General features: G+C 39.9%; 1 protein-coding gene across 1 annotated transcript in view; it reads left to right on the top strand.

Moving 5' to 3' along the window:
- Fmn2 (formin 2) overlaps positions 1-17,404 on the top strand; it is a 297,720-nt gene that overhangs the window by 80,039 nt on the left and 200,277 nt on the right. Inside the window, exons 5-6 of the mRNA XM_021231917.2 lie at positions 7,273-8,702; positions 10,703-10,847. Of these exons, the coding sequence (XP_021087576.2) occupies positions 7,273-8,702; positions 10,703-10,847 (1,575 nt within the window). The remainder of the gene's footprint in view (positions 1-7,272; positions 8,703-10,702; positions 10,848-17,404) is intronic.

Genomic DNA, 17,404 nt, shown 5'->3' with positions numbered 1-17,404 from the left:
TCTCTCAGCCATCAATCTGGGGTGCAAGAGCTCCACCTTGTTCAGGTCAGCTGTTCCTGTGAGTTTCACCAGCTCAGTCTTGAGTCCTTTGCTTATCACTCTTCCCTTTCTGTTACTGGGATCCAGGAGTTCAGTTCAGTGTTTCTGAACTGCTTCTGCTTCCATCAGTCACTGGATGAAGGTTCTAGGATGGCATATAAGGTAGTTGTCAAACTCATTATCAGGGAGGGGCATTTAAGCTAGTCTCTTCACTATTGCTTAGTTTGCCAGTTGGTATCATCCTTGTAGATCTCTGGAAATCTCACTAGTGCCAGATCTCTCCCCAAACCTATAATGACTCCCTCAATTAAGGTATCTCTCATCCTGCTCTCCTCTATTCTTCCCCCAACTCAACTTTCCTGCTCCCCCATGCCCTCAAGAGGAGAGGATTTTATGAAGAAACAAAGACATGAATGAGCAGGAGTCTTGAGTACTTGGAAGAGGCAGCTTTAAGGCTACAGTGTTTCCAGTAAGCACAGGAGCAACCTGAGAGAGCAGTTTCATTTGCATGGCAGAGTGTGAGGAACACTCACTGCACCTGAACTAATGATCTGAATCCCTTGTATTTGGTTTCCCAAGCTTCATTTTTATGGCCATTGACAATAGCTGGGTGTTAGTGCCAGGGGAGTAAGTGCTTAGGAAACGGTACTTTTCATCCTCAGATTGTGAAGGAAAGGCACACTACCCACAGTGCTTTTCTTCCTGGTCAGTAAAGGTAGCCATGCGCTCTCAGAGCATAGTCCAGCACAATAGCTGGGTGGAAATACTGAAGGCATGAGGATGAAAGCAAGATTCCCTTCCCTTGGCTCTTTCCCAAATATAGTATTACTTCTACCAGGGTTCCTTATCAATGATTCCTGTATCCTTTACATCAATTTATTGATCATCTATTATGCTAAACATAATGTGGCCAGTGATTCAGTTATTATTTATAACTTGTCTCATTTATGTACCAGAAACTTACCAGATTAATTTTGCATTAGGTACATTATACTTTTGGACAACTCATGATTCGTTTTATTAGAAAGGCTGGTGAGTCCAGGAAAATGTCTCCATGGAGGAGCACTCCTATACAGATTGAGGACCCAAGTTTTGAAACCCAGCACTAACATAAAAAGCTGTATGTGGCTGGCAGTATCTACCCGTAAGCCCAGTACTGTGTGGTGGGCAGAGAGAGGTTGATTGCTAGGTATGCTCCAGGCTCATTGAGAGATCCTGTCTCACGTGAAGAGTGCAGTGAATGATAGAGGAAGACATCCAATATTCTGCTCTGGGCTTTATAAGCCCCCCCCCCCCCCCAGATGTTGTTTGAACTCTGTGAAACTCTTGTTTTCTATAATAAGTTGAATTTAAAAATCCCTAGATAAATTATTTACAATTTCTCACATGCCCTGGCATTTCCACCCAAGTTCCCCTAAGATTTAAACTTCTTTGTGTTTATTTTTGGTAAGTAATTCTACCTGTTTAAAGTCTGGATTTACTTTCTGTGGGACCTGGTCTAGCATACATTAGGTTATTGTATATCTGGAATGCCATTGGCTTGCTCCAGACCCTTGGGGTGTTTTAGAATTCAAAACATGAGAGATGGAATTTATCTTTTCACTGGATAGTAAGCTTCCTCTTGTGCAGATGTGTGTAGTGACCCTGTTGTTCTTTTGCTGCAGCAAAAACATGAACCAAGAGTCAACAAACCCACATGGGGTTTATTGGTCAGGGGGAGGGTGGGGAGGGGTCCTTGCTTAAAAGAGGAAGCTCGTGCATGTGCACTGAGTCCTTAAGCAGCCCTGTAATGAGTGACAAGTGATGTAACCATGACATGGCCACGCCACTGTGCGTGCCCCACCCATTGTCAGAGGGAGGAGTCAGCATGATGCGTAGGTTCCCACAGTCCCCATTTGCCAGTAAAGTTGCTTAAACTCCAGAACTTGTAAATCTGAGTGAGGTTGGCAATGAATTCATGTCTCATATCAACATTAAAAAAAAATCAGTCTAGTATTAACTTACCAGTGAGCAGTTTTTATATTCCAGGCTTTGAAAGCACCCCGCTTTCATAACATAATAAAGTTTTAAAGACGAGCCCATTAGCTTTTCAGCAAGAGCTCACTTGAGTGTATCTTGGCTTCTTTTTTGACAGTTGTAACCTTAGTGTTACTGTAATGGGTCCTTTTCTGGGAATCAGATAATCTTGCACTTGGGAACATATTTTTGATGAACATTTTATTTTTTTAGTGGCATTTTGGATTTTGTGATATTCAAGTGTTCAAACAATTTATAGGAACTAACCATCACCACCCATGTATAACATTATACAGGAATAGAAAAAAATTGGCTATCTGATTGTATAAAATTGTTTAGACCAAATAGGAGGGCAGTTTCTATTGCTCTTAATGATTTGGTCACCTTTTATATATTTTTAAGTCAGGTTTATCTTAACCTGTCTACAAGGATATAGCTATTCTATAGATTTTTTATAAAACTGCCACAATTGTACTTTGCCTTTCCTTGTAAAGAGTGATGTACTTTCTTGATAGCTATTGCCATGAGCATTGGATAAACTGTTGCACAATTCTGGAAATGCTGAGAGCATATTTGTAAAGAAGTCTAAGATAACGAAGATGCATTTCTTCAATGTCAAGTCCCTGGAGAATCGGATACATCCTCTAGTACCCTGAGAAGGAAGATTAAGTTCCAGCCACTGGCCACAGGGAACAGGCTCCTAACTTGAGGGCTTTTCCTGGACCACAGAGTGCCTGGCAGTCTTTTAGAGATTACATTGTGGCTTTGTCAGTGGGTGGGCCCTGCAGATCTTTACTTCATGTGGGTCTTGGGCCTAGAATGTTTACTTACCATGGCCAGAAGATAGCCAGCTCTTTTTGTTGATAATGACTTATATTTACCATATAAATTCCTTTAAAAAAAAAAGGGTAACCCATTGAGAAATCAACTGTTACTGTTGACAAGCAATGCAGCCCTCTCTAAGAACACAACAGGAACTGTTGTCATGGATGCTGCAAATACTCAGCAAGACCCAGCCCTTGACTGATAGTCCTGGATAAGGAAGGCCAGATAAGATTCTTTGATGACTCAGCTAAGTTGAGATCTCAAAATCTTATATACATTTGGCTACTCTACAAAGGCTCCTGGATGGCTTGTCTTTCTTTTGCATGGTAGTCAGGGTTTAGGATGAACTTAATTGCTCTGCTTCCTGGATGGAAAACAGACTGTTACTTCCAGTATTTCACGAAGAGAATTGTCAAAAAGGGAATGCAAATTCTGGGAAATTGTGTTTTGTTGTTGTTTTGTTTCCGTTTTTTATTTCTATGAAGTAGAAATATTGCAAGAAGTAGGCAAGTCTCTCATCCCTATTTTTCTTTTTCTTTGTCTAAAACTTATCTGTATATTAAAAAGCTATCTGTAAAAACATTCCATCTCTTGTCTTTGTAGTGTGGCTATTAATACCTTCAAGAATTCCTTAACTCTGCACTGCCTGGCACCATGCAGCTAATTATCATGTTTGTTGTAGATTTAGTTTTGAAATTTTATTCTCCTACCACTCTTCCCTCTTTCATATCTTAGCTCCATTTCTTACTGTGCTACATATTTGAAAATCTTTGAAGCTATATTATCAGTTCCTTATTTTCTCAACTTCTTTATTAGTTATTTCTTTATTTAAAAAATGAATAAAAGACAAAAATATAATGCATATTGGTAAAATGACTATGTAGAGGTAGGTCTGGTGTTACAAACCTGTAATGTCAGCTACTCAAAGACTGAAGCAGGGGGATTACAAACTCAAAGAGTGGATTACAGAGGAAATTCGAAGTCCATCTGGGAAGCATAGTGATATCCTGCCTCAAAATGGACGACAAGTCGATCAAGCAAGGGTTAATTGTATATCTCAGTGGTATAGCATGCATGAGGCCCTAGGTTCAGCGCCTACTATCACCAAATAAATAAACGAGTAAATTTAATGCAGTATTTGGCTCAGCCCCTTTTTCACATGGCATCGTTCACTATCCCCTGTGCTCTAAACTGTAATTATAAATAACTAGAATATGACCTCTGCCTGGGTTAGCTTATCAGTGATTTCACAGTTTTAAGCCACTCAATGCAAATGCAACCTGAGGGGAAATTGCCTATCTTTCAAAAACTATAGCATTTCTTAGTATCAGGGAAAGAGAAGCTGCAACATTTGAATCATGTAGCTTAGGATCATGTATCTACGCAAAGTTTTTACTAAAAATTAGTTTTAAATATAAAAATTATATAACTCCCTGTTATAAGGCTTTATGCATGCCTGCCAAGGAGTCAACCACTGAGCCCCAGCCCCAAAAAGTAAATGATGTGGTCACTTAGCTTTTAAATGTTGCTCTTTTGGAACAGATCCTTCCACCAGTACATGCAACTAAATCTGAAATACTGATATATTTTCTACCAGTTGGCCTTTGTTCCTGAATGAAGTGAACAGAAGAGATATCACTGCTTAATAAGATGTTTTAATGGAGCAATAGGAAAGCTTGAAGGCTGGCCCTCTAAGATGAAAATTTCAGCTTTTGATTCTTTTTTTTTTTTTTTTGAGGGGGGTGTTTGAGACAAGGTTTCTCTGTGGTTTTAGAGACTGTCCTGGAACTAGCTCTTGTAGACCAGGCTTGTCCAAAATCACAGATCTGCCTGTCTCTGCTTCCTGAGTGCTGGGATTAAAGGCATGCACCACCACTGCATGGCAGCTTTTGATGCTTAATCTACCTGGAAACCTGAAACCTTTGGGGTGGCAGTCACAAATTAGAGTGCGAATTGTAATCGTGTTCCAGAGAAGCTTCAGGTTTTCATATCCCCGCTGTCATACTCAGGATGGCTCTTGCCATTTTTAAACTTCTAAATCTCCCTGTCACTTCATCTAATAGGTTAAACCTAGCTACGAGGGAATCTGTAAATGTCATATTCTTCCCATTCCTACAAACAGAAGGAAGCTGTTGGTTGGGTGAGCCAATAGTTAAAACATTGTGCAGAATGTTCTGAGCAGTCCAGTCCCGGTGTGAGAACTGGTCCCAGGGTGCTGTGGCATTGAAGGAGGAGACAGCTTGAGGATCACAATTTATTAGATACTCACTCAGAAGAGTGGGCCTGGGCAGCAGCAACAAATCCCCTCCATTACAGTCAGAAGTAAAGTTGTATATGTTGGTGAAGTCAAAAGTGGCTTCGCCCAAGTCAGAGCACACCTGGTTTATTTCACACTAATGTCAATGTCAGGGACATTCCTGGCACTAGGGCCTAGTCATAAAGCTCCACACAACACTCCAGTGTCCCTGTCTGTTTACAGAGTGCTGGGAAACTATTGCAGGAAGGCTGGTGAATGCTATTTAGGAGTAACCATGATGGCTTGATACAAGGTCTTTGTCTCATACCAGGTACCATGTGCAATATGACTGTTTGTTTACCTTTTGCTGATGGGCTTTGCAATGTAGAATTTTAAAATATCCAAATATCCCCTGTTGTGGCTACTGTAACTCCTACTGCCACTAGCTTTTGGTGTGTGTTTTGAGTAGACGGTCTGTGAATGTGGGGATGTAAATCTTGGTTGGAAGGACAGTGATAGCTGCCTCAGTGTGAGGCCATTATGACATAGTCATTTTCTCCTTTCGCTTTATCTTTCTAGATGCCCTCTGATTTTATACTAGTTTCATCATATTTAAACTGGTGATGAAAAGGAATCAGCTTAGTTAATATGATTTAAGAACTGGGTTTGGGAAAAATCTCTTCTGTAATTTACTTCCTGCATTTCATTTGTCAATGGACTTACACTTTCACTTCTTCAGATTTGATGATAAGTGCCTTGCTGAGTCATCTCACTGATCTCACTGGCCCCAAAGGAACATTTTTTTTTAATGATCATTGGTGGAAAAATTAAGAACTCTAGCTATATACCAAGATAACTTGAGAAATACAGATCAATATTTAGAAGTCACTTTTACCAGTGTGCCAGGAAAATGGAGATAATCTACACATTTAAGTAATCCAGTGCCACAAGAAAAAGCTGAATAATAAAGACTTGTTAAAATGAGTTTGAGTGGTAAAGTTTTCTATTTTGGTTCCTTATACTCAGTAGCATCATAATTTTTGTATGGGAATGGTCATATTGGTCAAGTGGGAAACAGAACTGTCTATAAGAGATTTCTTTTGCCGTGGACTACTTAAAAATATATGACACCACTTTTATATATTAATACTATGGTGTTTTGTTGAATGTTGTTGAAAACTGATGGCATAAGGGTTTGTGTATGTGCCTAAGTTTACATACAACATATTCAGCCCTCAAAATTTTGCTTATTTAAAGTGTCTATAGATTCTGGAGAGCCATCAGTGATCACCTATTGAAATGCTTTGAGTAAAATATTAAAGTTTAATGAACGTGACATCAGGATTATGATATACACTCACAGTGTATACCCCCATAGTTTTATTTCTGTCAATAATACTTCATGTATTCTTATTGGAATCACTTTTAAATTAGTGATTGCCTTTAACATTCAGGATGGCTTGCAAAGTCTCTAGAAACATCCTAGTAATATCAATTCACAGCCAGGAAGGCAAACATTTGTCTTTTAGGATGTTCTTCCCTGTTCTTGGGTACTATTCTAGTTTCATTTTTGGTATAATGATAAAACACATTGACCAAAAGCAAGTCATTGGAGGAGAGGATATGTGTGTCTTATAATTCTGGATTGCAGTTCATCACTGACACATATATCAAGGCAGTAACTCAAAGCAGCTAGTCAGGACATATGCCCAGTCAAGAGAAACAAGAATGGATGCTTCAGTGATGCCTGCTTCTGCTCAGCCAGTTTTCTTCACTTATGTGCAGTTCAGGGCCTGGTCAGGGGGGTATTTGCATCCCACCTCAATGAAGGTAGTCAAGGCCACCCCCACAGACATGCCTACAGGCCAACTTGATATGGATAATTTCTCATTAACAGTCTCATCCCAGCTGATTCTAGGTTGGGACAAGTTTCATTTACAACTAACCATCACAGCTGCCCATCCTCAGTGACCCTGTATGAAGATGAGATAAACAGGGCAGAGAAGAGGGTCCACATAAAAATTTCAGTAGACTCTGTCTGTGACAGGATCTGTCTGGAGAGGCAGTTCCAGTGTGACTCTGTTGAATTTACCATTCTTTAGATACATGGATGTTTTTTCACTTTCTTACTAACTGTGCCTGTCCTTGTCTCTCAGGAAGTTTGCGATGTGAAGTCTGAAGGGCAGGCAACTGTAATTCAGCAACTGGAACAGACCATTGAAGACCTGAGGACAAAAATAGCTGAGCTAGAAAAGCAATATCCAGCCCTAGACTTGGAGGGGCCCAGGGGTCTTCCAGGTCTTGAGAATGGATTCACAGCCTCTGAAGAAGTTGGTCTGGATGCTCTCAGATTGCATGGGGATGTTGCACAGCCTCCAAGAACTCTTCAGGCAAAGTCAATTCAAACTTCCCCTACAGAAGAGGGTGGTATCCTGACACTGGCATCTCTGAAGGCATTGCCAGAAGGTCCCCCATGCCCACCTGCAGCTCAGAGTGGAGAGTCAGCTGTTCTAGCCTCAGCCTCTGGACCTCAGACAAAATTCTGTTCGGAGATTTCTCTGATTGTCTCTCCAAGGAGAATATCAGTACAGCTTGATGCCCAACCAGCCCTGCAGAGTGCACCACCACTCCCACCACCTCCCGATGGTCTGCCTACTGCGTTGGAAACCAGCCACAAACATTCTGTTTTCTCCTCCTTCCAAAACAGCTGTAATATCCCTCCTGCACCACCTCTGCCTTGCACAGAGTCCTCCAGCTTCGTGCCTGGCCTGGGCATGGCAATTCCCTCACCTCCCTGTCTCTCTGACATAACAGTGCCTGCTCTGCCCAGTACAACAGCCCCACAACCTACCAGTCTACAGGGAACAGAAATGCTGCCAGCCCCTCCCCCACCTCCTTCTCTCCCCGGACTGGGAATACCCCCTCCTCCCGCTCCTCCTCTCCCTGTAGTGGGGATACCTCCTCCCCCTCCTCTCCCTGGAGTGGGGATACCCCCTCCCCATCCTCTCCCTGGAATGGAAATACCCCCTCCTCCCCCTCCTCCTCCTCTCCCCGGAGTGGGGATACCCCCTCCCCCTCCTCTCCCCGGAGTGGGGATACCCCCTCCCCCTCCTCTCCCCGGAGTGGGGATACCTCCTCCCCCTCCTCTCCCCGGAGTGGGGATACCCCCTCCCCCTCCTCTCCCCGGAGTGGGGATACCCCCTCCCCCTCCTCTCCCCGGAATGGGGATACCCCCTCCCCCTCCTCTCCCTGGAGTGGGGATACCCCCTCCCCCTCCTCTCCCTGGAGTTGCTATCCCTCCCCTTCCCCCTCTACCAGGTGTGGGGGTTCCTCCAGCCCCACCTCCCCTCGGGGCAGGCATCCCTCCACCCCCACTGTTGCCTGGCTCAGGGCCTTCACTCTCTTCCCAAGTTGGGAGTAGCACTTTACCAGCACCACAAGTGTGTGGATTTCTTTTTCCTCCATTGCCAACTGGCATATTTGGATTGGGGATGAATCAGGACAGAGGGGCTAGGAAGCAGCCAATTGAACCTTGCCGGCCAATGAAGCCTCTCTATTGGACAAGAATTCAACTCCATAGTAAAAGGTAACCCCAGAGCAAGCTTATCCCTTAGTGTAGAACTTTGTGGCTGAAGTAGAATTTAATGGATTTAAGTACACCTATAAAACTTTTGTAAGATTTTGACTTCCAATGTTTACTGAAGCAATTTGTTTAACATTGCAGACTTTTCTTCCATAGTATTGAAGATTGAAAAACTGGCATGAGTGCGTCTCTGTATCCATATATAGTGTTAATTTTTGTTTTAAGCTTGGGGTCTGTTTTTCTTAGCATAAGCACTTTTGCCTGTAGTTAGAGGATTTGACACCCTCTGCACTCAAACCATTTAAAGCAAGGTTTCTCTGCAAAAACAACCAGAGCAGAGAAATAGGCATATTTGTTGCACAATTAGTTTATATTCCTTGACTATTTAAATTTCTATTTCTGCCCAGTGGCTTAAAACAATGTAAATTGAAGCCATAGGCAAACCAACTCTCCAGGATGAGTTCTGTACATTTAAGAGGCAGTGCATTATGATTCTGTGTTATTCACAAGAACTCTTTCTAAAGAAACATGGTACATCAAAACATCTCCAAACTATGTGTATAAAGTAACTTTGAGAATGCTCTGGTACTTCTAGTGAAACAAGGGGAGTCACGTGGTCAAGATTGGCAATGACCATTATGAACTAAGGTTTTTCCACTAAGTGTTCAGGTCGCATACTGTTTGTCCACACATAATCTGATCCTCAGTCTCAAGAGTGAGCCTTCCCTATTAAATACTGGGGGTGGGGGAAGGAGTAAAAACACACACTTTAAATGCCATTGATTCTTTTTATTCTGATTGATCATAATTCTTGGACGTATTTGGACAAAGTGACGTGCATTTGGGAATAGTATTCCTTTGCACTTCTTGCATTGATTTTCTCTTCACTAAGTCCATCCAGGAGAAGATACTCTGAGATCCCTGGCTCTTTTTATCCAGTCCATTCTCTGCCCAAGTGTCTTATCACTTACATACATTGATGAATCATTCCAAACTCTAGCCAAACTCATCTCTCCAGATCTAGGATATGGTGTTCTGTTTCATATTTTGCTTTTTATAAATGACATTTACTCTTTCTTAGAGGTACTGCACAAACATGTAGGTATTGAGAAGAAAAATGACAGTGGGCAGTTGGGTGGCAATGTTTAGACAGTATTTTCTTAGAAATTATATATGTATATATAAAACACTTTATAAAGCTTGATTTTTTAATTCTTTATTCACATGTATGTATATATAGTACACATGTGTAGGTATACTTGGAGGCTACAAGAGGGTGTTAGATCTGTTGGGGCTAGAGATTCAGATGGTTGTTAGTTGCCTCATGTGGATGCTGGGAAATGAGCTCAGATTATCTGGGAGGAATACTCCACTTCTGAGCCATCTTTCCAGCTCTAGAAATGTACACACATACATACATATACATGTACATGTATACAGACATACATACACACATACAATATATATACATATAGGTATGCACACATATACATATATGTATGCATTAATTAATCAGTTAATTTATTTTTGAAATAGGATCTCACAATGCAGTCTTGCTGTACAGCCCAAGATGGCCTTGGATTCATGGAGCTTCTGCCTCTTTAGCTGGGATTAAAGGTGTATGCTACTTTACTTGGCCTCAGAGATACAATTTTTTTTTTTGGTTTTGTTTTGCTTTAACTCTCAAATAATCTAGTAGGCTAAATCAAATTGGGATGTAAAAAAATCAAACATTCCTTGCTCCTCTTAACAATTCTGAGAGAGACTTTGCTTTGATGTTTTCATGGAATGCCTTGGTAATGAAGAATTTTGGAAAACAATTGTTGGACAAATGTCTTATTCATATAGATGACATTTTAACTTTTTAATCAGCTTGATAAAACATTTTCTTCCTTATCTTCTAGTCTTTTCCTTCCCCCTCCTTTTCTTCATCCTCTCTGTTTGTGCTCATCATGCTATGGGACGTTGGATGGCCCATTTATTGTTCTTTTGCTTAATTTTAGAGAGACGAGTCCTTCACTTATTTGGGAAAAGATTGAAGAGCCATCCATAGATTGCCATGAATTTGAAGAATTATTTTCTAAAACTGCAGTAAAGGAAAGAAAGAAACCCATTTCTGATACAATCTCAAAGACAAAGGCTAAACAAGTGAGTATTTCTGTACTTTCCAATTGGAGGGGCCATCTGCTAAAGTGTGATCTGTCATTAGAAGACAAACTGAAATCATTTATAGACTAGGTGTGTCTTCTTGAACACTTCTACAGATAGTAAGGAAGGAGTGGAAGTTTAGAATGTACTATTAAGTAAGATTCACTTAGGAAGAACAGCTAAAACTGTCCAGAGAGAGTGAGCCCCCGATTATTTTATTCACTAGCACCTATTTCCAAAACCTCCCCATTGCTTCTCTTTGTCAGTGTTGTTTTTCTCCACTTAAGTTCATCTGGGTGTTAAGATGCATGGAAAGAGGCAAAAAAGGAATAAATCTAGCTTTTGGCAGTATATCTTAAGTGGGTGCAGTTAAAACCCAGGTGTACAGTACTTGCAAATCCCGCCCCCTTCCAGCATTTCTATCTCACAGTAGCTCCTTTGATTTAACCTGTGACATGAATCAGAAGAAATAATGGGTGTCTGAAGAACCACATTTCTGACCATTTTGAATGTTCATAAAATGTCACTCTATATTTAGTCTCCAGGATGCTATTCAGCAGGATATGGCAAGACTCTTTGGTAGTGAGATGTAGATATTGGTGCCAATCCCTCAACATGGAGAAGGGGAATATCTGCATTTTGTAACTTTGCAGTGGGGTGACAGAAGTGACTGGGGAAGAGGTCAGTTTCAGTGGGAAGAAATGAGGCCAGTGCCCCAGTGTTCTTCTAACCCAGTCCCAATATCAGTGACAACCAAGGAGTGAATCAAGGTCGAGTCCTTGACTTTCTTCACCTGATGTAGATGTTGCAAGCAAGTATATGGGACTACATTACTTCTATTGATATTTCAGAGCAGACAACACTTTCACATTGGACACTGCCAAATCCATCCAGGATGGATTAGAATAGGGCAGCCAGACTCTTAGAATCAGTAACTGACTGTGTGACCAGCCTAATCCTAGGCATTGTGTAAGGATACAAATCTAGACAATATGTTGACTATTTACTGAAATTTTCAGGACTATTCGTTATATTCTAGAAGTTTCTGGTAGCCATAGGTCAATATCTACTAAATAAGACACTACATAAATATTTACCAAATATCAAAAATTATTAAATTAACAGCTGGTTGATGGAGAAAGACTTATACGTGTCCTTGGATATTCTTAACAAATTAAAATCCAGGAAAGCTTTTGTCACAATAATAAATCTAAGGTGGCACTATTGAGGTAATGGAAGGATCTACATTTTCTCAGATGTGTATTTTTGAAGACTCTTCCCAGGATACATTTGAATAGAGCACCATGAGGCTGAGTCATCTTATCTATTCTCATGAACTATGCCAAAGATGGAAAGTCGTCCATGCTAACTAGGAGCAGAGAGTGCAGAATATGGAACAGAGCTGAGTAGCCAAACAGGTGCTTGACTATAACATGGGAAGTCTCTACTACAGAGATGGATGCTCAGCTAAACAAACCATTCCCTCGGCATCTCCCAGTACCAGAAGCTTCACTAAAGTGATTCAGATAAGAAAGATAGCTCATATATTGCCTGGCATTGCAGAACTTCTGTATTGTATATATGGTATTCCATTTCTGGGTTACTGAAACATGACTTATGTCTCATCAAAACTACAAATTAAAATTGTTGGCATGAGATGGCCTTTTTGCATGCAAATGCTGCACCTGTGTTGAGTACCATTCCAGCTTTATCATCACCAAGGTATTTTGTGAACTCTCGGTAAGGAACTTTGCTTGTATCCTAATTCACATCCATTGTGACCCTACTGTTGGTCTTCAGTTTCAAAGGAGCTTTCTGAAAGAGCCTCGTCATCCTTATAAGCACTGCAGTGTCTGTTTGGCCTGGTATTAGAACTGAGTTTAAATTGATGTTTAAGAAGATAAAAGTTCTTTCTCTTTTGTGGGGGAAGATCTGCCACAAACTGACATACTATAGAAAAAAATCATATTAATTTTATTTAATTTGAATGAATTTAGAAGAAAAAATGTCTCTATCCCATTTCTTTGGGAAATTTTGAATTTTGTTTCAGGAAAGTATGTTTCCAGGATGTGTGCGAGGACATTCTCTTTTATGGAAAATGTGTTCTCATGGTATGTGAAGACATTTGCTATCTCATGATTCATTTCCAGTAGAATTAAAAGCTTTTAATGCTAAGGTCTACATTTATGAAGGCATCTCAAGAAGTAATTCTTATATACAGTGGAAAGTAGAAGTTCTGCTTTTCTTTAAATATTTAAAAATTACAAAATGATTTTCCAGTGATCTGTCTTCTTGCAAGGGAGGTTCTGGTGAAAAGAACTTGTGTTTGCAAAGGAGAGTGATTTTTCCAGATAGCAAGTCAAATAGTGATTCTTATGTTGTACTTCTGAATCCTCTTTGGAAAAAAAACACCTCGAAAATATAGTATTTTGTATTTCACTCATGAAATACATGTTCATCTTTGTTCTGGCTGCCTTCCGTCCTTATCTTTGTTTTGAAGTAATGTGCATCAGGAAGTTAGCTGAGAAGGTGAGAGGAGTTGATTACAGGACAGCCTGAGAGACTTTCTGATAAGTAAATGAGTGCGAGATGACATCAAAATTGTATATGAACCAAACTCGAAATAATAACAACCTTATCTCTTACGAAATGGCAACAATCCTAGAAACAACAACTCATCTGGTGCCTGTGTTTGAGCCTCTTAGACTCTGAATGTTTTGGAGCCAGGAAACATGTAGCCTGCCCTCTTCCTACTATGATGGTGATCAATGATATTTGGATATAAACAGTGACCCTACATCATTAAATAAAGATTAAATTCAACATTTAGGATCAAGAATATGAGAGAATTTAATTCAGAAAGTTTCTGGGAATAAAATACACTTCTAGTTCATTCTGTATCCAGTGAAATCAGAAGGAAATGTGTTTTTTTGAGAAACATGAAATAACTGCTATATAGCAGTGTCCACACAAACTATAAGTCACACCGGGATCAGCTATTTCTCATGCGTCCTTGCTGCTCTCGACACGTCTCTTCCATGACCTCATTTAATTCTCCCACTCCTGTGAGACAGAAAGACATTGGTTTATGGTAGAGAGAAGTGCTGTGGTGGAAGGAATATATGATGTCCCCAGTTTAATCAGGGAACTATACAGTTCCAACTTGGGGCATTTTTTTTTCCCTTCAGAATCTTTTTTCTTCCTAATGATAAATACGGATGCATAATATCTCCTTTGAAAGTAAATGGATTCTCATCCAAACTTAAAAATGAGTTTGTATCCATTTTTCTATGTTAAATATCTAATGAACTGTAATTAGACATGCAATTATATGTGAAATCACTTTGAACAAACTTTTTCATGTTCTAACAGACTTTGACAAGTTCAAAAACTGTGATGCTATGTAACATGACATTTTCTCAGTTAAATAGAAATGTATCTGGTTGATGATATCCTACTCCAGACACACAAGCATTTGTACAAAGTACAAAGGAAGACAGTTTGTGTCATACAAATAGTGAATAGAGGCAGAAAGCCACTATGGTTAACTTCATCAGTGGTTAGGCGATGTGTTTTTATTTACCCTACAACACATGAAAGCCTCTCTAAAGTACACCTTCAGCAGATAGTATCCAATCAGGCTCACAACAGATAACATCTAATCAGGCTCAGGGGTAGTGTAAGGGAGCATTCTGCCCACAGTGTAAATGTACATTACACAGAATGTAGCCAGTGAATTAGAAGAATCTGTGTGAATTTCTACATATTTGGCTGATATCTAGGTAAACACTTATTTTGATAACTCTTATAGATTTCTTCTCTTTGGGAGATTAAAGTGTTCTTCCCAAACAGTTAAGGAGAAAAACTATTCACAAAGGCTGTGTACATCCTGGGTTTTAGCCTTTGGGAATGTGGTTAGAAAAATGGAAAAATCTTCTAGTTATGATAAGGGGAGACAGTGAGTGGATTTGTTAAAATTCATATTTAGTACAATTGTGATATTGGAGTAGATAATTGATCTTCTGTTCTGTCTTGCCGTTGTACATTAGTACCTAAACTCTGAAATTTTAATGTTGGAAACACTCAGTCATGATGGGAAAAAATGCACCTACCCTCCACTGACCCTGTGTGGGAGCACCTAACATAGAACTTCTGAGAGATGCTGCCCCAAATGGCAATTGCCCTCAAAATCCTGCTTACTGCTGTGCTGAGGAATTTGGCAGATGGGTGTCCTCTTTCTTCAAAGGGTCTCACACTAATACTGCTATGAAAAGTATATAAGGGTGTCTCATTTATCTTTGTATCTCAGTAAGCATCCATTTTTAGATTTTCAAATCACATTCACTGTAATTGGTGATTGACAGCATCTCAGGGGTTGTAGTATTAGATAACCTGAGTATTAGCAGGTTGGCTTATAGACTGAAAACCTAAAATGGTTTGGAAGCAGCAAATATCCTTTACCATAACTATTTTGATTTGCTTTGGAGACCCATAATAAATACTTGGTACTTTGTGATTTTTAAGGTTTGTTTTTATCTATGTGTATGTGTGTAGTATATGCCTTGTGTGTGTGCAAGATTCACAGAGGCAAGAAGAGGGTGTCAGATTCATTGGAGCAATTGTGAGCTACCCCAAAAGGGTGCTGGGAACTGATCTCAGGTCCTTCGTATAAGCAGCAAGCCCTCGTAGCTGCTGAGCCATTTCCCCAGTCTGTGGTACTTTGTAACTTCTAACATGTGTTTTTAATATAATGCATTCCAGCTGCAGGCCTTAGAATGTATTTACATAGAAAACCACATCAAAACACAAAGCTATAATTAGACAAACATAGGTTTTGTGGAATCTGGATTTGTTTTAGATGTTGAAAGATTTATTATTTTTTGAATATGCTGTTCCTATAACTATGTGTGCTGCATACCCAATCAATTCAATGAATTAAACAATAATAACCTCTAGTTTTTGTTTTCTTTAGGCCAAAAAAATGTTTATATACTTCTAAGTAAATGTCTAAAATGAAAAAAAAAACAGCAGTGTAATAAAAAGAGCAATTAGCTAATGATCCTTAACCTTGCTACATTTTACGTTGGGTGAATTATATTTGATAAAGTGTACCTTACTTGTATAACCTTTAATCATGTTCAAGGGTAATTCTTTTGGATTTATAACCATAATACTGTGATGATATTACTGTTGTGGCTAGATAGATAACAAAAGGACACTGGATTTTAATGGTTGACATCTGTTTATCCTTATGGAGCAGCCTTGAGGATTATTAAGAGTTCAGAGAAGAATATCAGTGCTAGGCTTTGGGGGCAGGTGATGAGAAATTCCTTTTTTCACTACCAGTTTAGAGTAGAGTAACTGTTGCACAGAGCCCTAGTAAACACAGGGTGGGATTTTTCCCTCGGTCTTACTGGTGAACCTTGGTGATAACAAAGACAGTTTAACTTTCACAATTTTTTTTTTCCGTTTGAGTTGAAGGCAGCAGAGTCTCTATTTTAGCATGGAAGCATAACATAGAGAAGAAACCAATCATGCCAGAGAGATTGGGTATGGTGGCTCACCTTAGTGATCCCGGTACTTAGAGCTAGATGCAGAGGCACCTGGGGTTTAAGGTATCTTAAGCTGCATAGCAAGTTTGAGGCTAGCCTGGGCTATAGGGGCACTGTCTAAAAAAAAATGTACGAAACAGTTAAACCCCTCAAAATGCTTGAAGGCTTAGAGATTTCTAGAGACAGTTACTAAGCAGTTCAAGTCCCTACACTTGAGTCCTTTGGGTTATATGAAGCTGGTAAGCACTGTTGGTAGTCAAGATTTAGATTTTGTGTGTGTGTGTGTGTGTGTGTGTGTGTGTGTGTCTAACTGGGATAAGGGCTGCATGGGTGAGATGCAACCTTAAGAGGACTTTGAAGAACTTATTTTGTTTAGATAGGCAAAGAGGATTAAGGAATGGCTCATTTTATTTTATTTTTTTAAGACTTAATGATTATGTATAGTCTTCCGTCTGCATGTATGCCTGCACACCAGAAGAGGGCACCAGATGTCATTATAAATGCTTGTGAGCCACCATGTGGTTGCTGGGAATTGAACTCAGGACTCTGGAAGAGCAGCCACTGCTCTTTACCTCTGAGCCATCTCTCTAGCCCCTTGAAGCTCATTTCAAACCACAGCAAATCAGTCAACACTGTGTGCTGCTGCTGAGACTTTTAGGGAGATGAATATATACATTCTTACCTGCTTCTTCTGGCCCCGCAAGCTTTCTGCTCATCTCTCTCATGCTCAGGATTGTCTTCTTAGATGTGAGTATGAGAACTGAATTTTGATAAATTGGACCTAGAGTTCCCACTGGTGCCATGTTGATTTTATCAGTGTACCTTTCTTTACCATGGACAGCAGCGGACTTTTGAATAATTGCAGACTAAAGGAGGATTTTATTTCTTCTTTGACTCATTTGATCACAGTTTTGATAGTCCCTACCTTTTGTCTGCGGAAAGGAATGCTGACAACAATGGGCCGATTTTTACAAACTCTAAATCATTTTGATATAAATTAGAAAA

This window comes from Mesocricetus auratus, unplaced genomic scaffold (assembly GCF_017639785.1).
Source record: "Mesocricetus auratus isolate SY011 unplaced genomic scaffold, BCM_Maur_2.0 Super-Scaffold_100676, whole genome shotgun sequence".
In the NCBI taxonomy this organism is placed as follows: domain Eukaryota; kingdom Metazoa; phylum Chordata; class Mammalia; order Rodentia; family Cricetidae; genus Mesocricetus; species Mesocricetus auratus.
This window is presented reverse-complemented; position numbering and strand designations above follow the sequence as displayed.